Below are 24,180 nucleotides of genomic sequence, written 5' to 3'. Positions count from 1 at the left end.
TATGCACTCAAATATTATTTTGTCAGGATCAAACCAAATGAATCATATTATGATTGAAAAGAGCTCTAAAGGTAGATTTAGTCATGTTCTTCTGCCTTTTCATATCAAAAAAGGTACAATTTTTATTAGCAAAGTTTCAGAAATATGAAGTAAGCTTATTCTTTAGAGAGTAGGAATTTTGTGCATTGTGTGGTCCACTGGTAAGAATAAAATTGACACATATTACAACAACTAGATTCGTCACATAACAGTGGGGCAATTCTACTCCGTCCTATAGGGTCGCTATGAGTCGGAATCGACTCGAGGCCACTGGGTTTCTGGGTTATAATGAAAAAGGTAAAAAAAAAAAAAAGAAGAAATATTAAGCACTTGAGTTAAACTTCTCTAGAAACTAGCTTTTCTGCTATATGTCAAAAGAAAAATTACACTGAGTATGACTAAGTCTATATTAGTACATTTCGAAAGGAGTCAAAGTGGTAAAGAAAAAGTGATTATGATTTTTGAAGAGTTAAATAGGCTCGATTTTAAGAAATGAATGTAAAGTCACTTCCATAAATATCATTTTAAGAGAAAGAAGATAATTCTACATATCTTAGGGCCAACATTGAAACACTTATAATGCAAAGGAGAGAAATCATAACAGCTATACTTGTTGGGCACTTGAGGTGAGAATGGAATTTTCTGCATATTACTTTATAGTGTGTTTACAGCAATCCTCACAACTAATAAGTCCCAGAACCAAGATTCAATCCCAGCTCTCCCTGATCCCAAAGCGTATGTGCTTTCCAACTTTCTAGACTGCCTCTTGGAACTCTGGTGGGGAAGTGCTTAAAGATCTTAACCAAGAGGACAGCAATTTAAATCTACCAGCTGCTCTTTAGAAACCCTATGGGGCAATTCCACTCTGTCCTATAGGGTCGCTATGAGTCTGAATCTACTCAACGGCAATGGATTTGGTTTTGGTTTTATACTGCCTCCTATTACACTGTGTCTTAATTCTGCAACAGCCCCTTCCCCCATGATAAATAAAACCAAACACCATTCTTGCAGTGTTTGGGTATCTTTTAGGTCATCAATACCAGAGAAATATTATGAAGGAAGTAATAATCGGAAGTGACTTCTAGATTTAAGAGCTAGCAAAATAAAGTCAATTATTTATTGCCCCCTCATTATTTATATCCAAATATAAGCCTGCAGACAGTCAAATAATTCAAATATTCCTGCTTTCTATTGACATATTAAATTTGGACCTTTCTTTTCATTGTTCTTATTTGAACTGGGCTATTTTCTTCCAACAGGAAAATTAAAGCATACATTCAATTGGGAGTCTCTTATTTACCTCTATAAGCTTATAGTTCATATTTTCTCTGTTTTTTTTCTAGGAAGTATGGATTTTAAATTATTGGGTAGAAATCTGAATAAATCAGATTTTGACAGATATGTAATAATCACCAATGCAATACGGAAGAAATAAAGTTTTAAAAACTGGGGACTTCACAGCATATTCTACCTTGATATTCTGTCTCTTAAATATTCTGCAAATGATCTGATATTTCCTCTTACCTGTAGAATAGCAAATGCAGGTTTAGCTACACCAGGAAAATGCTTTATTTATGTTTTTTATATCCACTTGCTTGGCTGTTAATGAAACCCATAGGAGGTGCCCAGAGGGGAATATTCCCCAATTGTCTTCTAGTTCAAAATAGCAACCTAATGATTTCCTCAATGATAATGAAGTAAATTGTACTTGAATAACATACCAAATCTTGACATTTGTTGACTGAATACAGTTCTTGGAGTCTGATTTAAAATGACACCTTAGAGAAAAAATATGCTTTAACATGAGATAATAAATTGTAAGATAGCACTTAGCTTCTCTGAGACCCAGTGTCCTCATACTGGGAATATAACCCATTTTATATTGCAAAAAATAACACGTATGGTAAAATACAGAAAGAGGAACTGTGATATATCAATTCCAGAATATAGCACAAGGGTTTATAGGTATCCATATTCATGATATTTCTATGTTGCTAAAATTAAAATGTGTTTGAAGTAAATAAGGGATATGTTTTGAGTTTATTAAAAGTCATATATCATTCGAGTGATAAGAAACACGAAAATATTCTAGCTATATAGAGAAGAGGACATAATATAATGTTGAATAATCATGAGAGAGGATCAAACAATGAGAAAAATAATTACAATAGAAAATACCGCAGCAAGAAGAACTGATTGTAGCCGTATTGATTATTCGGTGACCAAGAAGTAATATTTTAAACATCTCAGTCTTAGCATCAAAATATCTTACTTAGCTAATTCATAAGGGTTTAATTTGCATACAAAATCTCATGAGTCCAGGTCTTAAATCAATAATATCTACTATTGGGTAAACATTAATAACCATTACTATTCAGTAAAAAATTCTATTAAATCTTTGAAATATATCTGTATTAGAAAGTGTGCTATTTTCAATCATTAAGAATTTGACCGTTATTGCTCAAACTGCTTTTATGAATAGAATAACTTTTTAAGAAATTGTTAATACAGTTGTTTTGCTACCTAGGAATATGCAATTGTGTTAGATGAGGCTCCTCAAGCCTATCTAGATGTTAAGGGACAAGAACATCTCTATCATGGTAGACAGAAATTACGAGACCCTCCAATTCCTTGATTTTGCTTTTGAATTAAAATAATGCTGAATCATGTTCACTGCTTTCTCCCTCTTTTTAAGTTATTGATGCAGTAGAAAAGTCCTTAAAACTGGAGAGAATTGGGATACATGTATAATAATGACATACATGATCATAGTCTTTCAGAACCAAATGAATATCTCAAGGAATCTTTAGTGAACATAACAGGGACTTTCAATCAGATGGGTTTAGCTTGTAAGGCTGTATAATGATAATTATGATTCTTCTGAATCAGGAAGAGTTTATTGACTTTCCTTATTCTCGGGCTTTTGGAGAAATTCAATGTGTTCTCCACCCAAGATTTACTCATTCGCCATGCTGTCTGACCAGGATAGCCTTGCCTTGGTAGAGCTGGGTGAGAGAGTTCTAGCCTCTCCTGCAGTGCAAACTGTGGGCTCCTGTGGCAGCTGTTTGAAGCCTTTCCCAGCATTCACACCTTTGCCCAGATGGTGACTTGCTTCATGACTGCCATGTATCTCCTATCCTGCCTGAATGCATCCATGCTTTTGCTATAGCTGCTCAGGCACAAGATGCCATGGCACCACGTCAGCACACAGAGAAGAATTACCCGGATGTTTGGAGGCATTAATGCCCAATGGGGTGAACTTTGAGCAAGGAAGACTGGAGATTAGAGAGATATTATTTTTCACATCTTACTTCATTTAAAATGTGTGCTTGACAGATATGCCTAGATGGTGAAATGACTTGATTCACAATTTCTCAATAGAAGTGTAACAAATGGTATGTGAGTGTATCTTTATCTAGGTACACACTTTCTGCAATCTTTGAGTCGAATACATTTTTGTTCATCCTTAATTCAAAGAGGTCTCTGTGTATAGTTTGTATAGAACAAATTTCATAGCTAAATCATGTAAACTAGGTATAAATTGTGTGCATTTTAATAAGACTATGGTATTGATGTCTAATAAATGAGACAGGTACAAGGTTTTACGTTGTCTAATTCGGCAGTGGGTGGGTAATTCAGAAAATATTCCGATGTGATGTGGGAGAAAATTTCATGAACACTCAAAGATTTCCAAACCCTAATTCCCAGAAACTGGGAATATATTATGTATATGGCAAAAGGGACTTTTCTGATATGCTGTGTTCAAGGCTCGTCCACGTAGTCCAATGTAATCGGAAGAGCTCTCAGAAGGCTAAAAGGCATGAAGGAGAATTCCAGAAGGAGATGGAATCAGAGGTGAAAGTGATACAGGAGATGACTGTAGGGGACTGCTAGCCAGGGAATATTTGTAGCCTCTAGAGGCTGAAAATGGCAAGAAACATGCTCCTCTAGGGTATCCAGAAGGAATACAATTAGCTGACGTCTTGCTTTTAGTGAAATGAGACTCATTTTGGACTTCTGATTGCCACAACTGTGAGATAATACATTTGCATTGTTTCTGGTCATTAAATGTGTGATAATTTGTTACAACAATAGGAAGCAAACATAAGAGACAACATAATTATTTATAGACAATACACATGTGTAAACCAAATTAAAAGGTTGAAAACACTACAGTTCTCATTTTGACCTTCATTAATTTAACAAAATAGTTAGCATTGAACAAAATCGTATAGCATATAGCAATGTATTGCATTGGAAGGAGTCCCTGGGTGGTGCAAATGGTTGAACACTTGTCTGCTATCTGAAAGGTTGGTGGTTAGAATGTACCCACAGGTGCCTTAGAAGAAAGACTTAGTGACCTACTTCTTAGAGGTCATGGAAAACCCTTTGAGGAAGTTCTACTTTGACACATCTGGGATCACGATGAGTCGAAATTCACTTGAGGACAACTTGTTTGTTTGTTTGTTTGTTTGTTTGTTTGTTTAGTTACCCATTCATTTATTTTTATTTGCATTGGAAATGTTGTAATGTGAGTTTACCCTTTTGCTCCAAGTTTATTATTCTAGCCAGACCCAAAGAGAATAGTTTTCTACTGGGAAACAAAACTCTTTAATTGCAAGCTGGTAGAGTCAAACATACCCATAATAATATAAAAACAAACACATCAGCAAGTAACATAAAAAACTTAGAGGCTATTGGGATCAAATATAGCTGAATTTGTCTCTTGAATCCAGAAATACCCATCACAAATTTTTATTTGTGTCTATTTGTTACTGAACTCGGAAAGGTGGGTCTTTGCCTGGTGTACTCAGACTTGCCAAAGATCTGGACACTGGTCTTTGAGAAAGAGAAAGTAACTTTATTGTAATGCACAGAGCAAGGAACTGGGGGAAGCGCCTTAGAACTGACTCCCTGAGCTATGGGGAAGCAGGGCTTGTATGTGATTTGGGCAGCAAAATGGCAGCCACGCAGGCATAATGGGGAGGGAGAATTCTAGAAGATGACCAGGAAATAGGAGATGACGTGGTTCTTGTCAGACCTCTGGCCTTGGAATAAGGTCTGGGGGATCATTTTCCTTCTGATTCATTCCACTTGTTGCTGCGTTCATTCTCTGTTGAGGTCAATTAATGGTCACATCTGGCCTTTCTGCACATGTGGGGTGGACCAAATCTGGCTTGGCCTAGTTTAAGGACTAAGAGAAATTTACCGGCATTCTTAGGCTCAGGTTTCACCTTAAGCTGTTCTGCTTATTCATGACCAAAATTGGGAACTGATTCACGTATTTGAGTCTCACAGTTCCTGGTTTTGAATTATGTCTGACCTTCCTGAAAATGTCATATTACTTTATTTCCAGACACTGCCTGTACCTCACATGCCATACCCACTCGGCCTCACTCCATCACATCTTAGTAGGATTGTACATATATAGGTACAACACCAGTGAGTGTTATTTTTTTTGTGTGTGATGGGTTTCTGAGAATTGTTATCTTTTAAGACACGACATTTTTAGTCTAATAGTATTTTCATCCACAAACACACTAAATAAAATGTGCTAAGAAGTTTTGTTTAATGTTATGTTTTATTACAAAGGTAATATACTCTACACAACTGTTTTCAGTATGAGAATATCCTCTGGACAACTTTTAGTTTTATGTCACGATTAGCTCAACATGAATTTTTGCTTTGTGTACATGTGTTGAGAGAGAGGAAGAAAAAGGTAGAATGGCTATATGCTTATTTCAGTCCGCTGTGGCACTTGTCCTCTTTCAAAGCACTCTAGGCTTGGTGTTTATTCCCCCGCATGTTTAGTTTTCTGGATTATAAATTTGTTTTAAGTGCAAGACAACACTGGATTAAAAAAAAGAAAAGCGATAGATGGAGAAAATGGTGCAAAAGGTTATGAATGGAGAATATGGTATAAAAAAACAAGAAAAAATAAAATTATAATAAAAATGTCTAGTCATTGGATAACAGATGGGTGTACCAAGGAGTGTGATCTGACTTTCTATCATCTTACAAGCAATGTTTCTCATATATCTCCACCACCCATTATCAGGCTTTCTCTTCCCTGTTTAGAGACTATGATGTTGTTGTTAGTTGATGTCAAGTCTATTCTAACTCTTGACAACCTCATGTGTACAGAGTAGAACTGTTCTATATGGTTTTAATGGCTGTAATCTTAAAGGAAAAACACCAGCAGGCCTTTTCTTCATTGGTACCATGGGGGGGGGGCGGAGCTCAATGCACCAAACTGTAGATTAGCACAAGCTATTTGCACCACCTAATACCTTATTTAGAGAGTGTAAGAAACAAATATTTTAATAACTTGTATTCTATTTATAATACACATTTATTTACTTTCAAATTGTTTTTTGTTAAAAATGTAAATTTGTTTTCATTGTATAATTGAAGCATTTTTCTATATAGGAATAGTATTTTGAATTGGGATAAAATGTATCAATATTTTATCCACTAAAATAATAGTTTTTTTTTTTTTTTTAACCATTTAATACCCTTCATTTAACAGCAGGTTTTTCAGGAGCAAATTAAGACTCTTAAAAGAAGAGAGTTGTAGTTATATATTTACATTAGTTTGAGCAATTGTCATGGGTTATTCAGGAAGGTCTTCAGACCATCCTTCACGTCTTTGTTCCTTAAGCTGTAAATGAAAGGGTTTCAGTATTTAATCAGTAGGGTGTAAAAGACTGAGTCCATTTTATCAGAATCTAATGAGTGGTTGGTCCTGGGTCGCAAATACATGAAAAGGAGGGTCCATAGAACACAGTGACTCTCATGTGAGAAGCACAGGTGGAAAAAGCTTACTGTCTCTGCTTTGAGGACTGTATCCTCAAAATGGCAAGGGTAATGTTAAAGTAGGATATTAGAACAATGATCATGGAGAAAAACAAACTGATCCCTGAAAATGTAAATGCTACTATTTCTGGAATGTAAGTATCAGGACAGGACAAGGCTAACAAAGTGACAGTCTCATAGTAAAAATGGTTGATTATATTGGAAGAACAGTATGATACAGAAAACACACAGGAACAGTCAGTGCTGTGGTCAGACTGTAAAGGTATATGAGAGATACTAACAGAAGGCAGATTTGCCAAGATACTACCACCATATAGAGAAGGAGGTTGCAAATGGCCACAAAAGAGTCATGGGCCATTAGGGCCAGCGTACAAATCTTGGCCACAATGAAAACTGAAAATCCACCAAGTTGAGCTGCACAAAAGTAGTAACAGAAAGTTTTCTTCTTAAACAAGAAGCTGACCAGCATTTTAGGGGGAAAAGCCCACTGCCGTCCAAATGACAGTAGAATTGCCAAGATTGATGATAGGCAAGTGTCGGAGGAAAAAGCCCATGGGGGTTTGAAATAGGGAGTTGACACTGGTAAGGGCGATGATACACAGATTCCCAGCCACAGTCAGCCCATAGATCACCAGCAAGACATAGAAAAGGGGAGCTGAAGCTCAGGACAGCCTGAGATTCCCATAAGAATGAACTCAGTCATGAAGTAGAGAAAATACACTTTCTGTAGTGTTCAAAAAAAAAAGAGAGAATATATTTTCTAGTTCAGCTGTGTAAGCTGTGATTAAAATCTTTAGTCTTTAAAAACGTCGATTATTTGCTCTGGAATCTGTCTCACGGTTGTTCCAATGTAGAAAAACAAATTCCATTGTAGAAAAACAAGGCAATCAAGATTTTTGTTGTTGATTAAACCATGTTTCTCTCCGAGGTGACAAAAACAATGAGCGATACCATCAGCACCTGAGATAACTGAGCAAAACCCGGACCCATCCAGTGACCGAAACCAGGATGGCGTCAAGACGCCTGCAAGACGTCAACAATAAGTCACTTCATCATTACTTCCCCCTCGAAGAAGAGTCAACATTCCCGGGAATTTCTAAACCCTGACCCTCTCCCTATAATACCCTTTTGTAGCCTTCTTGCGGCAGGCAGAATCTGGGGAAAACTTTGCCCCCTCTGTCTCTTGAACACAGTGTTCTATAAAGCCCTCTTGCTGCTTACTTCCTCCTGTCTCACTATTGGTTTGTGGCAGGCGGCTCGAATCCGCAATTTGCAGTTACAGTCACCCACATGAGATTTCCTGGAGCCGTTAATTGTGTTGCTTTCGTCTTTAAATGGGAAAAACAGAAAGGGATTAATAGAGGATAAAATAAATTTTGTACTTTGAAGGTTATTCCTTGTCAAATATTTATTTAAAATCATTTTACTTTTGTTCACAAACACCTAGGATTTCCAGAACTTAATTGTTTTTCTCCCTGCTTTTTCACGAATTTCAGAAATACAAACTGAACAGAGAACAACCAAAGACTTAGGTTGGTTCTTTGGATTGTTTGCCTAAGCTATTTATTTATCCACTATTAAACACAGTTTAAGTATTAGATTTTACATATATATTCATTTTCAAAAGTTATCATTGTGCTATCAATTAATATCTTATTCACTGCTTTAGATTGTGAATAAGAATCAAGTTTATGATTTTTTCTATACCATATCATCGTATCTCCCTGGCTTTTGTCCACAAGGGAGAAATTAGGGCACATGATTACTCCCATTCTTTGTACATGTAATTGCTAATAACACAAGTGTAAGAATGTGGCTAATGTAGGGTATAATTAACTAGAATTTCAGAAATGCTCAAGAAATTCTTCCACATTGACATTTGCACAGAGATAATATGGAATTCTCAATTTATCATTAATCTCTTTGTAGAAGATGAGGTTTATTGTCTTTGCATTTTGTGCTCCAAATGCTACATGGCACTGTCACAACCATTTACAGCTGATATTTTTAGCAGTAACTCTACCTGGATTAACACTATCTGGTAAATATTTGCTTCCCTAAAAATATCAAATTCATCATATATAAAAAGCAGTATGCTAAATCTTCTCCATTCTCTTAGATAACCCACTCTGATCATTGATTTTATTTTTTTCACATCTTCTTTAAGAATGCTCAGTCTCACTTATCAGTAGTTATTAAGACTGTTACTAATTTATTAAGACACTTAAGTCATTACACTGCTGTCACTGCCACTTAGCAATCAGTGGGAAAGGCTTGTAGTCACTTGGAAAAGAAGACAGAGAAGGAATCATTTCAGGTCTGAGTTTGATTTGAATTGATAGAGCTTTTAAGATACTTAGTCCTCACATCTAGGCCTAGTAACAGGGAAAACATTCGGTTTAACCTACCTGTGCACAGAGATCTGCTGAGATCCACTCCTAAGTTTACTCCGTGAAGCATGCTGGAGAGTTTTACAAAGACCTGAGGTTCCCGAAGACCCTAACACTAAGGTATGATTATTTCTAGGCCCCGGTCCCTGAACATGAGGACTAGACTGCCCAGATAAAGGTCTGATTCCCCAGGGAAAGAAAGACAAATTGAATGCTCCTTAAGCCAAGTTCCACACAAAATTCTACCCTAATAAAAAAAAAAAAAAAAAAATGGGCAATTTTAATGTGAATATCGGTGATAGAACTGAACACAAAACCTCCCTTCCAGTGTCAAGCTCTGGTGTAGTCACTGTGAAAACCAGATGATAGACACCAAATGCAAAATGGGAAGTTTGTATAGAGGCTAAATATCAGTTTTTATTAAAATCATTGAAGTATAAATCATATCTGATATCATTTCCAGTTTTTACATTCAATTAATTTGAGTAAAAAATGCATTTTTTTCACATCAGACTGAAATGTCTTTCAAAGAATGAATAAATATTGCAATGAAAGGTCATCACCAATTCTTTCTTACTTTCTCGGGGGCATTTCTAGCCTATAGTGTTCATAAGAGGAAGGGATATGTCTGATTATTTTACTTTTTTATTACCAGCTTCTAAAATAATACCCAGGATACAGTAGATGTTCAAAAGATATTTTTTATCCAACTCACTGACCGATGGAATGAATGAATGAAATATCTATCCTAAAATGTCAAATTAAACATCAGGATTTTTTTTTTTCCTGATGCTGTAATCAATCTTTAATATTATTTTAACTTTGACAAAGAAACCATGACAAGTCGTATCTCATTCTCTAAGACATTCATTACTGTAGTGCAGGATACAATTCTTCCTTCTTCATTTTGGTATTCCTAATATCTACAACCAGTTTCCATCCAGCCAATTTTGACTTATGTTGGCCCTACACGTGACAGATTTGGTCTGTGTTCTATAGGGTTTTCAAAAGCTACAGAGTTTCAGTAGATTTTTCAAGGTGCTTCTCATTGGATTCAAACCACCAGCTTTTATCCTTATCCACCCAGAGTCTCCTTATTCAGAGGTAACCCTTATGCACAACTTTTATTGATATTCTTGTTGACATTAGTTAATATGTATTTATGTACCCATCAAAACATAATTTTGAAGATATCTTTAATTACTTTACATAATACTGAGTGTCTTATTCTGCAATTTTTTTTTATTCAGCTATATGCTTGTGGATTTATCCGCATTGATTTATTTAGCTATATATTGTCCACTGATCTTGCTGCACATATAAAATTCATTAGAAGAAGAAAACAGGTTCTGCTCAAACAACTCCTGATTTATTTCTTAAAATTTATTAAAACTTTACTACCCAATTTTTATGTTTTATATTATACCACACTAAATGTTTTACTATTTTTTTCATTTCCAAGTATATATTTATAAGAGAGAACAAAAATGTACAATATTCTGAGAAAAGATCATACACCTCTATGTCTTTGTGTGTATATATGTCCATCAGAACCATTATATGTGTGTACATATCTCTATATATACATATATATGCATAAACACACATGTATGTATTTCAGCATGAACACAGAAAGAAGCAAATTCATGGCATAGTTTTTCTGCACATATTTTAAAATAGCATACATTGAGAGTTGACTCATCTTTATTTCAAATGTTCAAGAAGAATAGAAAGACACTAATAAACTAAAACAAAAATTTCATGTTTGTCATATCTTCTTCATATTGAGACATACATCTGGACTCTGGATTCTTTTTTAATTTTTATTGTTAAAAATATGCTTCATTGTATGTTTCACTTAACACATTTTTTATTGTTTCTTTTACATCTTTGTTCCTCAAACTGCAGGTAATGGCATTCAGCATGGTTGTCACAACAGTGCCAAATACTGACACTATCATGGCATGACCAAAGTGTAGCTGGAACTTGGTCTCACATACATGAAGAGGATTGTTCATGGTAACCTGACACTCCATTTAGGTGAGAGTCACAAATGGAAAACACTTTTCTCCTCCCATTGGCTGAAGGAATTTTCAGAATGGCCAACAAAATGAAACCATAGGATATCAGGACAATCAGGGTGGTGAATATCTCTAGAGAACTCACAAAGTAGAAGAGTAGAAGGTGGTTGATGTGAGTGTCAGAACACAACATAGCAAAGCGTAGAGGGATATTACCCAAGGTATGTCTAATTTCATTGATTGCACAGGACGGGTTATAAGTTCCTACTGTGCATAAAGTAGCAGAGCAAAATACCACCAACACAGAAAGCAATGATGAGTGAAAAATAGAGTCTGAGAGACATCTTAATTGATAATATAATTGGCACTACAGTTGAAGTTGAAATAGATGTGTTTTACATATAATATAAAAATCGTTATCTGTTTGATGAAGAACTTAATGTCAAAACAAAATATTTAAACTTTAAAGAGTGTGGATATCAATATCTTATTCTTATTCTCAGGGTCTTGGAGGGATTCATTATATGCTCCACCCAAGATTTATACACTCGCCATGCTGTCTGACCAGGCAGGCCTACCTTATGAAACTGATTGAGAGTCTAGCCTCTCCTGCAGTACAGACAGTGGGCTCCTTCGGCAGCTGTTTGAAGCCTTTCCTAACTTTCACACCTTTGCCCTGATAGTGACTTGCTTCATGACTGCCATGTATCCCCTGTCTCGCCTGATCCTCTCCATGGTTTTACTGTGCCTGCTCAGGCACAAGATCCCATGAAACTGCCTTGGCACCCAGATAGGTGAATCCTGGAAGTTTGGAGGTGTTAATGCCCCATGGGGTGAACTTTGACCATAGAAGACTGGAGTTGAGAGATAAATTGTTTTTCATATCTTACTTCATTAAAAATGTGTACTTGACCAATATGCTTGGTTGGTTAACTGACTTGATGCAGAATTTCTCAATAGACGTGTAACAAATGATATGTGAGTGTGTGTTTATCTGGGTACACACTTTCTGCAATCTTTGAGCCAAATTTTTTGTTGTTATTGTTCATTCTTAATTCAAGGAGGTCTTTGTGTATAGTTTGTATAGAACAAATTTTGTAGCTAAATAATGTAAAACAGGTATATATTGTGTACATTTTAGTGGTATTATTTTACTGAGCTCTAGTAAATGAGATAGGCGCAAGATTTTACATTGTCTAATTTCACAAAACATTTCAATGTGATGTAGAAGACAGTTTGATGAACCCTCAAAGATACCCAAATCCTAATTCCCAGAAACTGTGAATATATTACTTACTTGACAAAAGGGACTTTGCTGATATAATGTGTTCAAGGATTGTCCAGGTGGGCCCAATCTAATCTCAAGAGTTCTTAGAAGACCAAAGTTATGCAGCAGAATCCAAGAAGGAGGTAGAAGCAGAAGTGAGAGGGATAGGATTGATACACGGAAGAGGCCACTATCCAAGTAATATTTGTAGCCTCTAGAAGGTGAAAAAGGCAGGAAACATTCTCCTCTAGGGCATCCTGAAGGAATACAATTAGCTAACACCTTGATTTTAGTGCAATTAGACTCATTATGGACTTCTTACTGTCAAAACTGAGATAATACATTTGTGTTGCTTTTAGACATTAAATTTGTTATAGCAAGCAATAGGAAAGCAATATAAAAAATAGCATAATTATTTTTAGGAAATACATATATGTGAACCAAATTAAAACATAGAAAAACACTAAACTCGTTTTGACCTTTATTCATTTAAAAAAATGTTTACCAATCAACCAAACTGTATATGTATTCCGGTGTATTGCATTGGATAGAGGCCCTGGATTTTGTATATTGTTAAGTACTTGACTGCTGACTGAAAGTTCTGTGGTTTGAATCTACCCAGAAGCGCCTTAGAGGAAAGACTTGAGGATCTACTTCTGAAAGGTCATGGAAAACCTTCTGGGAAAGTTCTTCTCTGACACACATGGGGTTGTGATGTGTAGGAATCACTCTAAGACAACTGTTTATTTATTTATTCATTCATTTATTACAAATAGCATTGGAAATGTTGCAAAGTGAGTTTAGCCTTTCGCCTCAGTTCTCTACATCTAGCCATACCCAAAGAAAATAGCTTTCTAATGGGAAACATACTTCTGTAATTGTAAGGTGCTGAAGCCAAACACACCCTGAATAAAGTAAAAACAAAAACACATTAAAGATTAACATGAAAAGGATAAAAACTGACAGGATTAAATTATACCTGATTTTGTCTTTTGAGATTAGAAATGTCCATCACGTATTTTATCTTCCCTACCTTTAGCTATTCTGTTTATTTATGACCAAAGTTAACAATTGACTCATTCATGTGAGTCTCAGAGTTCTTGGTTGTGGCTTATATCTGACCTTCCTGCAAATGTCGTATATTCATTTTATTTCTAGACACTGTCCTTACAACACCTGCCACACTACTCTCGCTCATGCCATTGCATGGTAGTAGCATTATACATACACAGCAATAACTCACATGACTTTTAATGGTTTTCTGTTTCTTTTTTGCAGCAAGTATGGTTTTTTATCTTGAGGAATGTTACACTTAATACGAGATGATGTTTTTGGTCTAATAACACCTTCTCTCCACTAAATAGAAATATGAAAAGAAGTGATGTTTTTAATGTTGATAGTTTCATATTAAAGATAATAAACTCTACACAATGGATTTCAGTATGAGAATATCATGTGGAAAATATTTAATTATCTATCGTAATTAGCTCAACATAATTTTTTTGCTTTGTGCACATGTCTACGAGAGAGTGGGAAAAACGTAGAATGCTTTTACGTTTATTTCAATCTGTTATGGCACATGGCGTATTTCAAAGCACTCTTGAGCTTAGTTTTTATGTTCCCCTACATGTTTACTTTCATGTGTTATAAATTTAAGTGTAAGACAACAATGGGTTCACAAAACATGTGATAGATGGAGAAAATGGTGCAAAAGGTTATTAGTGGAAAATATGGTATAAAAAAAAAAACAGAAAATGTAAAATCTTTTGTCCTTGGGCAACAGGTGAGTGTATCAAGGAGGATGATCTGACTTTCTATCATCTTTCAAGCAATGACTCTCATATAGCTCCACCACCCATTATCAGGCCTTCTCTGCCTCATTTAGGGACAATGTTGTTGTTGTTAGTTGCCAGCAAGTCAATTTCAATTCAGGACCAACCCATGTGTTACAGAGTAGAAATTTTTCCAGTGTTTTCTTGGCTGTAATCTTAAAGGAAGAGAATCACAAGGCCTTTCTTTCCTGGCACTGCTGGGTGAGTCTGATTCTCCAATCTTTGGGCTAGCAAGAACAATTTGCACCACCTAGATACCTTTTGTTTGTAGCTGTTTCTTCTTATTTGCAAACAAATATGGCACCTAGGTTGAAGACCCTCAAGGAGATGGATTGACACAGGGGCTGCAACAATGGGCTCAAACATAACAATGATCAGGAGGATGGCTCAGGACCAGGCAGTGTTTCCTTCTCTTGTACATAATGTCCCTATGAGTAGAAATGGACTTGATGACACCTAACAACAACATGTAGAGGGTATAAAACACAAACCTTTGAACAAGTTGCAATTTATTTATATGATGTATTAGTTTATTTTCAAACTGTTGTTTATAACATAGGTAAGTTCATTTTCATTGTGTAATTGGAAACTTTATCCCTCTAGGAAGATTGGTGTTTTGAATTGGGAAAAAAATGCCTTAGTATTTTTCACATGGAAATGAATAGATTTTTTTTTTTTAACCATTTAAAATGTCTCTTCACTTAACAGCAGCTTTGTCAGGAGCAAATTAAGACTTTTAGAAGACGACAGTTGTAGGTATTTATTTACACTAGTTTGAGAGATTTGCATGGGTTATTAAGGAATCTCTTCAGTGCATCCTTCACTTCCTTGTTCCTTAGGCTGTAAATAATGGGATTCAGCATTGGTATCACTAGGGTGTAAAAGACTGAGGCCATTTTATCAGTATCTAATGAGTGGTTGGTTGTTGGTTGCATATACATGAAAAGGAGGGTCCCATAGAACACAGTGACGGCCATCAAGTGAGAAGCACAGGTGGAAAAAGCTTTCTGTCTCCCTTCTGAGGACTGTATCCTCAAAACGGTGAGGAAAATGTTGAAGTAGGATATTAGAACAATGATCAAGGAGAAAAACAGGTCGATACCTGATAACATGAACACTGTTGTATCTGGAATGTAAGTATCAGAACAGGACAATGCTAGCAAAGGGACGTTATCACAATAAAAATGGTTGATTACATTGGAAGAACAGTATGACACAGAGAACACACAGGAAGAGGCAGTCAGTGCTGTGCTCAGGCTGTAGAGGTATATGAGAGATACTAGCAGAAGGCAGATCTGCCGAGATACCACCACCATGTAGAGCAGGGAGTTGCAAATGGCCACATAGCGGTCATAGGCCATTGCCGCCAGTATGAAAACTTCAGCCACCACGAAAACTAAGAATCCACCTAGTTGAGCTGCACAACAGTAGTATGAGATGGTTTTCTTCTTAGCCAAGAAGTTGAGCAACATTTTAGGGGCAATGGTGGTAGAATTGCCAAGATTAGTGATAGCCAAGTGTCGAAGGAAAAAGTACATGGGGGTTTGAAGTCTGGAGTCAACACTGGTAAGGGTGATGGTGCCCAAGTTCCCTACCACAGTCAGCCCATAGATCACCAGGAAGACAAAGAAAAGGGGGACCTGGAGCTCAGGAAGGTCTGCGATTCCCATGAGAATGAACTCAGTCACCCTTGTGAGATTCCCTGGAGCCATTTATTGTGTTGTTTTGTCTTTAAACAGGCAAGTTGGAAAGAGATTAATAAAAGGTAAAATTAATTTTACCATTAAAGGATAATTCCTTGTTACAGTTTCATTTAAAACCTGTTTATTTTCTTTCACACTTAGGAGTTTCAGATCTTAATTGTTTCTCTCCCACATTTTCAGAAATTTCCAAAATATAACATCATCAGAAAACAGCTGAGGTTGGTTCTTAAAATTGTTTCTGTAAACAATTTATGTATTCACTGTTGGAAGTAATTTAAATATTGAATGATACATATATATTGTACATAAAATGAAACAAACAATAAAATCCAGCCAGTTGCCATCTAGTTGATTCTGACTCATAGGATCCTATAGGATAGAGCAGAACTGACCCATAAGGTTTCCAAGGAGTGCCGGGTGAATTTGAACTGCCAAACTTTTGGTTAGCAGCCATAGCTCTTAAACACTAAACCGCCAGGGTTTTCTATATTGTACATTAAAAAAAAGAATCGAATTATATGTATATGTATATACACACACATGTATGTTGTACAGAGGGTTACTATGATTCCAAACCAAATCAATGGCCCCTAACAGCAGAATATAATTATATATATACATATATATGTGTCATAATATATATATATATATGCATGAATATTTTTCCAGTGATGTTGGATGAGATGTATATATTTTCTTTAGGATGGTTTTTCAAGTGATAAAAAAGAACTGTCTTTACAGAGTTGAAGTTGGTGAGCCAGAGTGACCTCCAGCTATCTTTCTGCTTAACTGCCACAGGCTTCCTCTCCAGCTCTCCCAGCTTCGTCTCCTTGGGTGTTTTATGTATTTCAGTATCTCGTGGGAAACCCATCCAGAGCTGTAGCATTTTCCTTAACGATTTTGAGCACATCACTCTGCTTCCACTACGCACAGATAGACCTGCATCTCAATGCTCTTCCTTCTTTAGTTGCCAGAAGACTGAATCCTACTTTCTTAATCGCATTTTCTTTCTTCTGCCCAATACACCAAAACTCTCACTGGAATTGTTTTCTGGATTACTCTCTATTTTTACTTTGTATCAGACTTCGCTTCCTTTTCCAGTTTATCCTCCTTTTCCTTAAACTGTTTGAAACCTGTTTTGTCATTGTTGTTAGTTAAGTTTTATTACTTACAGATTTCATTTGTTAAAGTTCAGTCACGTTAGTTTACTTCTATAGAGAAATGGGTGGGATAGAATGCTAACTTTTATTTAGTGTTCATTATGTCCTTCTCGTTGCTGTTGGTCTAGCAGATTCTGACTCATGGTGACCCCACGTGTGCAAAGCAGAACTATTTCACGGGGATATCAAGACTGTGACCTTTCTGAAGCCAGTCGCCAAGCCTGTCTCCCTTGGGTGGGTTTGAACCACCAACATTTCTCCTAGTATTCAAGTGCTTAACCTTTTGTGCCACCCGGGGACTCTCATTATGTGTCTAGAACTAAGCTAAATGTTTTGAAATAATTATGTCTTATTCTGTATTGGACCTTTAGGAGATGCATGTAAATATTTCCATGTCTGATGAGACAACTGAGGCTCCATGAAGTTAAGTTACTTACAGTCTACATAGGTATTGACTGGATAAAGGTGTTACTGCAACTTTGCAATTTAGAGCCACCTGCCCCAAACACCCAATTCTAGAGACAAGGGTGAGGTGGGTAGTAAGAGCTTTATGAGCTATACTGATATATGGACACAGAGGGGAATGATCTCCTCCAAAATCCTCTGTCTCCTGGAACTGTTGTCCAGCTGGAGTTTTATAGGGAAAGGAGGACATGGATTTTAGGAGCTTGTGGAATGTGCATTCTCTTTCTTCTATTTGGTTTTTCCCTGGTCTTATATCACACAGATTGATCTTCTGCTGCCATTATCCCAACAGCTCAGGGGATGGCTGATGCCATCCTTCCTCTTTTTTGACAGGCTTAGATCAATATCACTTGTTTTCCACAGTCTTAGAGGAAACATCGGTTAACCCTTAACCATTTGGGGAGCTAACATCAGGATCTTACTTGGAGGCAGTGATGGGCTAGAGGAATTTAACAAGCTTAGATCAATATCACTTGTTTTCCACAGTCCTAGAGGAAACATTGGTTAACACTTAACCATTTGGGAAGTTAATACCAGGATCTTACATGAAGGCAGTGATGGGCTAGGGGAGGGAAAGAAGAGAAAGAAGAAAGAAGAAGGAAAAAAAATTGACTCATGTACTGTTCAATATAAGTGCTCGACTGATAACTGAAAGCTTGAGTTCCAGTATATGGTTGAGCAGCCTGTTTCAAAGGTATGGGCTGAACATTGGGTTAATTTATTTATTTATTTTTAATTTGGTTTGTTTGTTTTGCTCTTGCCCTTGTTGATATTGTTGTTTTATTCCACCAAACACTAGGTCTTTGCTTTTGCTCAAATATTTATATTTTGTGCAGTGCAAATTAACTGGTATAATGTACATATATAGGTTAGTAAGCACAAATCTTGGCACTTAATGATTTCAAAATAGATGTTCCTTGTAGTTATTATTATTAGTAGTAGCTTATTTTGAATGACATTAATATTTATTTCCTCTTTTTTTTTTTTAATTTTAACATCAGTATCATATTGTACTTGGGCGGAGAGTCTTATAATCGAAAAAGAAATAGCAATTAAATTATAATTTTGTAGATGCAAAATGGGCGGTCCTGATGGCACAGTGGTTAAGTGCTCCACTGCTAACTGAAAAGTTGGCAGTTCAAAGCCACCAGCTGCTCCATGGGAGATAGATGTGGCAGTCTCCTTCCCTACAGATTTACAACCTTAGGAACCCTACGAGGTAGTTCTACTGTGTCCTTTAGGGTTGCCAGCAATCAGGATCGGCTCAACTGCAATGGGTTTGGTTTTTTGGTTTTGGTGTATGTAACACTCTGGGCCACCTGATATTCAGCTGTATCTTTCACAAAACAAAACAGGCTCCTCCACAAACATGACTCTCTCATTCTTTTTTTTTCCATTTAAAGGTAAAACAAATATGTATCTGATAAGCTGATCCGATTGTTTTGCACCAACTATCCCATATCTCTTGTCTCCTACTATGAAACAAAAAAGAATGCTAACTTTTATAACAGGGTAAATTTACCACGTAAAAACTTATAGCAACACCTACTTTGATCAACATATTTCCTGTCAGATTGCTGTACATAATGCTATTCAGTGCATCGTTCACTACAAAATACAACAGATTTTACAAACATATTGTTCATTCAACAAGAGCAAGAATGTCAACAACAAGAACATCAATTACTTATTGTCTAATGTGCTTTAGTGCAATTAGCTTTGAGGAGGGAGAGTGTATGTATTTAATATCCTTATTATTAATTCCCTCCTCTACTAAATACAACTGATGGAAAAGTCAGAGTTCTTTGTTCAATGAGTACATGTCAGAAAAATGACGTTTCTGTAAAACTACCCCCAATTTTCTCCTCCTTGTTTTTTCTACCCCTGCACCTTGTCTGATTGAACACTCACCCCTGAAAAGAATTTAGTTTTTTTACCAATAATTTTGATTCTAAATCATTTTGTGAATACATAAATTTTATAGATCTACTCACATAATAATACATCAGTATATAAACTTTTGAAAAATATGTACCTAATATTATTTTAATGTCCCATTTCATTTTCCAAAGTGTCATAGTTTGGATAAGAAATGGCTTAAGGAAAAGATTAGGCCAAAGGACTAATGGGCCTACAACTAGCACAGCCCCCACCAGACTGAGTCTGGCACAACTAGCTGATGCTCAGCTACCACCACCAGCTGCTCTGACAGGGATCGCAACAGAGGGTCCCAGACAGAGCGGGAGAAAATGTAGAACAAAATTCAAACTCACAAAAAAAAAAAACCAGACTTACTGATAGAGACTAGAGAAACCCCAGGAGTATGGCCTCTGTACATAGTTTTAACTGAGTGCAGAAGTCACTTCTGAGGTTCACCCCTTCAGTCAAAATTTAGACAGGCCCATAAAACAAAATGAGACAAAATGGACACACCAGCCCAGGGGCAAGGACCAAAAGGCATGAGGGGACAGGAAAGTTGGTAATGGGGACCAAAGGTGGAGAAAGGGAGAGTGATGACCTGTTGTGGATTTGGCAACCAATGTCACAAAACAATATGTGTATTAATTGTTCAATGAGAAACTAATTTGCCCTGCAAACTTGCGTCTAAACACAATATTAAAAAAAAAAAAAAGAAACGATACTGCTAGCTAATTATTAAAGAGTTTTTGAGTTGATTTCAAGAGTATATTTCCATTTAACTTATTTGGAGGTAGAAACCCTGGTGGTGTGGTTAAGAGCTAGTGCTGCTAACCAAAAGGTCAGCAGTTTAAATCCACCAGGCACTTCTTGGAAACCATATGCGGCAGATCTACTCTGTCCTATCGGGTCGTTATGAGTCAGAATTGACTCATAGGCGAGCTGTATTTGAAGGTATCTTGCACTAAGTACAAAAATTACTTCCAAGTATGAGCTCTCAGTGGCCACCAGGACATAGAGACTAACTGTTGGCATCAAAGACTCTTTTCATCCTAAGGTTTATCACCCTGGACAATGCAAAAATCAGGAAAGGGGACAAAATTTCAATTTTATTGACTTTAAATAATTTTGAAGCTCTTTCTCAGAAATGTAAACTCTTATGCTTCAGGACCACTTAAGAAGTTTCCTATCTAGTATAGAGCAAAAATTAAACCAAAACCATTTTCGTTGAATCAATTTTGACACACAGCGACCTTATAGGACAGGGTAGAACTGTCCCACAGGGTTTCCAAGGGTGTGATCTTTATGGAAGGAGACTGCCAGACCTTTCTCCTGCAGAGTGGTTGGTGGGTTCAAACTGCTGACTTTTCTGTTAGCAGTCAAGCCTTTAACAACTGTGTCACTTACCTGGTATACAGAGCCTTCTAAAACATCCATCAAATTCTGCCAGTTCTAGAGAAGAAAGCACTTCTCTTCATACTAAGGCAACATATGCTCCCTGCAAATGAGGACTCATTATTCTATACTGTTCTGGAGCTTGGATCCCCAAACTTAAAATATTTAGATAATACCTTTAATTTTTTTGCCATATTTTTATACTTATAGTAATATCATTTATTTATTTTTTCTTAAATTTCTTTAATTTGAACTGCTTTTATATGAAAACATGTTTTAATAGGCAGTATTTCATTACTATTTATATAAAATTCCTACTTACTACTGTGTAAGATGTATAGACGCATGTAGGCTTAAACATTTATATATATATACACACATATATGCGTGTGTGCATATACATATACACGTATATATATAGATACATATTATATATATTTAATCTCAAGAAGTTATTGCTGTGTTAACAAATATCATATTCACATCTTTAGATTGTGAATAAGGAACAATCTATGCTTTTTCTGTCTGATATCATTGTGTCTCCATGGCTTTCAAACACAATGGACGACATTAGGGGACATAATTACTTACACTCTTTGTACACGAAACTGGTAATAATATAAGGATGTGACAAAGGTCGAGTATAATTAGACCAAAATTTCAAAATGCTTAAGAAATTTTTCAGCATTGACTTCTGCATGGAGACAATGTGAAATTCTCAAGTTATCATTACTCGCATTGGTAGATAACATTTAGTGTCTTTCAGTTTTTTTGTTCCAGATGCTACAGGACACTATCACAAATCATTACAGCTGATATTTTTTAGCTGCAACTCTGCCTGGATTAAGACTATCTGGTAAATACTTGCTTCCATAAAAACATCGAATTCATCATATGTAAAAAGCAATTTGCTAACCCTTCTCCATTCTTCTAGTTGCTCAAACCTGATCACTGATTTTTACGTCTTTATTTTGAACTTCTTTAATGATGCTCAGGCTCACTTATCAGTCAGAGTGTTAGTTATTGAAAGCATTATATGGCTGTCACTGCCATTAGTGGTCAGTGGGCAAGGATTGTAGTTACTTGGAAGAAAGGACAGAGAAGGAATCATTTCAGGTCTGAGTTTGATATGAATTGGTAGAGCTTTCAAGACACTTAGACCTCACATCTAGACCTAGTAATAGGCATTTGGTTTAACTTACCTGTGCAGAGAGATCTGCTGAGATCCACTCCTAAGTTTACTCCATAAAGTGTACTAGAGAGTTTTACAAAGGTCGGAAGTCCCTGAAGACCTTCTCACTAAAATATGTTTGTTTCTAGGTCCTGGTCCCTGAACATGAGGTCTAAGACTCCCAGACAAAGGTGTGATTCCCCAGGGAAAGAAAGACAAATTGAATGCTCCTTAAGCAAAGCTCCACTCAAAATTTCACCCAAAGAGTGAAAATGTGGAGCTAGCCTAGGGACTTGCTTAAATGATTATATCGAATAACAAACACATGCAATGATTCCATCATATTTTGTCTTTTAATGTACCTTTACATGATCTGGGTAGTGCCCTGGCCCTCGGATTGAGAAAATTGTACAGCTGGAAAGCACAGGATTCTTGCCCAATGGAAATTTTTAGTGTGAATATTGGGGATAGAACTTAACAAAAAGCCTACCTTGTAGAAGCAAGAATAAGCCCTGGTGCATTTACTGTTGTTTTTTTTTTTTTTTTAAAAAAAAGATAATGCACACCAAATTGACAATCTGAAGTTCATGAAGAGACTGGAAATCAACTCTTTATTATAATTACCAAATTACAAGTCACACCTGGTATCATTTCTACCTTTTTTATTCAACCGATTCTAGTGGAAAATACATTTTTTCGCATCAACCTGCAATACTTTTTCAAATAATGTATAAATCTTGCAACTGAATAACAATTTTTTCTTATTGTCTCTGTGACTTTTCCTAGCCTATAACCTTTACAAGAGGAAGGGGTATGTCTGAATATTTTACCCATTTATTACAAACTTTTAAATAATACATAGGCTAGAGTACGTGTCCAAAAGATATTTGGTAACTAACTCATTGGCTGATGGGATGAATGAACGAATGAAATACCCATCCTAAAATCTGAAATCAAACATTAATTGTGTTTCCAGTGGTGCAATCAATCTTTAATGTTATTTTAACTTTGACAAAGAAATGGTGACAACTTTCATCTCATTCTCTAAAATATTCACTCATTTAGTGCAGGACACAACTATTCTTTCTTAATTTTGGCTAACACAAGTCTCCACCCAGCCAATTCTGACTCATGGTGGCCCTATGTGTGTGTGAGTAGAAATGCCCTCCATGTGGTTTTCAATGGCTGTGATCTTCCAGAAGACCTTCCTAGGTGCATCTAGGTGGATTCAATCCATCAATCTTTTCCATGGTGCACTCAGTGTTCCCTTAATCAGAGGTAACTCTAATCCACAATTTTTCCTTGATATGCTTTGTGTAATTAGTTAACTATATATTTATGTACTCATTACCAGAATATATCATAATTTTGAAAATATTTTTAGTTACTTTATTTAATACTGAATGTCCTATTCTGCAATTTTTTTTTTTTTCCAACTCAGATGTATGTTTGCGGACTTTTTCATGTTGATTCGTTTAGCTATATGTTGTTCACTAATTTTGCTGGATGTATAAATCCATCAGAAAATGGAAAAAGATTGGTTCAAACTACTCTGGATTCATATTTTAAAAATAATTAACTTTTTTTCTCAGATTTTCTAATGTTTCAAATTACGCTGTACTGAACAATTATTTTATTATTTCCCAAAATATAAGAGGTTAATAATATAAAATATTCTAAGAACAGATTGTATCCATGTACGTGTGTGTCTATATTATATACATCAGAATCATTGTATGTGTATGTGTGTATATATATATGTATGTATACCCACACACATCTACACATACATACATTCACCAGCATTAACATACTAAGAAACAGCTTGATGGCACAGTTTTTCTGTACGTGTTAAAGTAGCATAGGTTAAGGGTTGACTATGATCTTTATTTCAAAATACTCCAAAAATAAGTTAAAACTACATTTCATATTTCTTATCATCTTCATATTGAGACACAGGCCATGACTCCTGATTTTATTTTTTTAATTTTTAATGCTAAAAAT

At 36.0% G+C, this 24,180-nt stretch overlaps 1 protein-coding gene across 1 annotated transcript; it reads right to left on the bottom strand.

The window, feature by feature from the left end:
* Window positions 1-15,129: 15,129 nt before the first annotated feature.
* LOC126079398 (olfactory receptor 8J2-like) lies at window positions 15,130-16,077 on the bottom strand. Its single transcript, XM_049890389.1, has one exon. The coding sequence runs from the start codon at window positions 16,075-16,077 to the stop codon at window positions 15,130-15,132; it is 948 nt and encodes a 315-aa protein (XP_049746346.1).
* Between the last annotated feature and the right edge of the window lie 8,103 nt (window positions 16,078-24,180).

The sequence above is a fragment of the Elephas maximus genome, chromosome 7, assembly GCF_024166365.1.
Source record: "Elephas maximus indicus isolate mEleMax1 chromosome 7, mEleMax1 primary haplotype, whole genome shotgun sequence".
Taxonomy (NCBI): domain Eukaryota; kingdom Metazoa; phylum Chordata; class Mammalia; order Proboscidea; family Elephantidae; genus Elephas; species Elephas maximus.
The sequence above is the reverse complement of the archived record's forward strand: the minus strand, read 5'-3'. Positions and strand labels throughout refer to the sequence as shown.

Coding starts and splice junctions, on each gene's coding strand:
- LOC126079398 (XM_049890389.1), bottom strand. CDS start 16,077: ATGGCTCCAGGGAATCTCACAAGGGTGACTGAGTTCATTCTCATGGGA.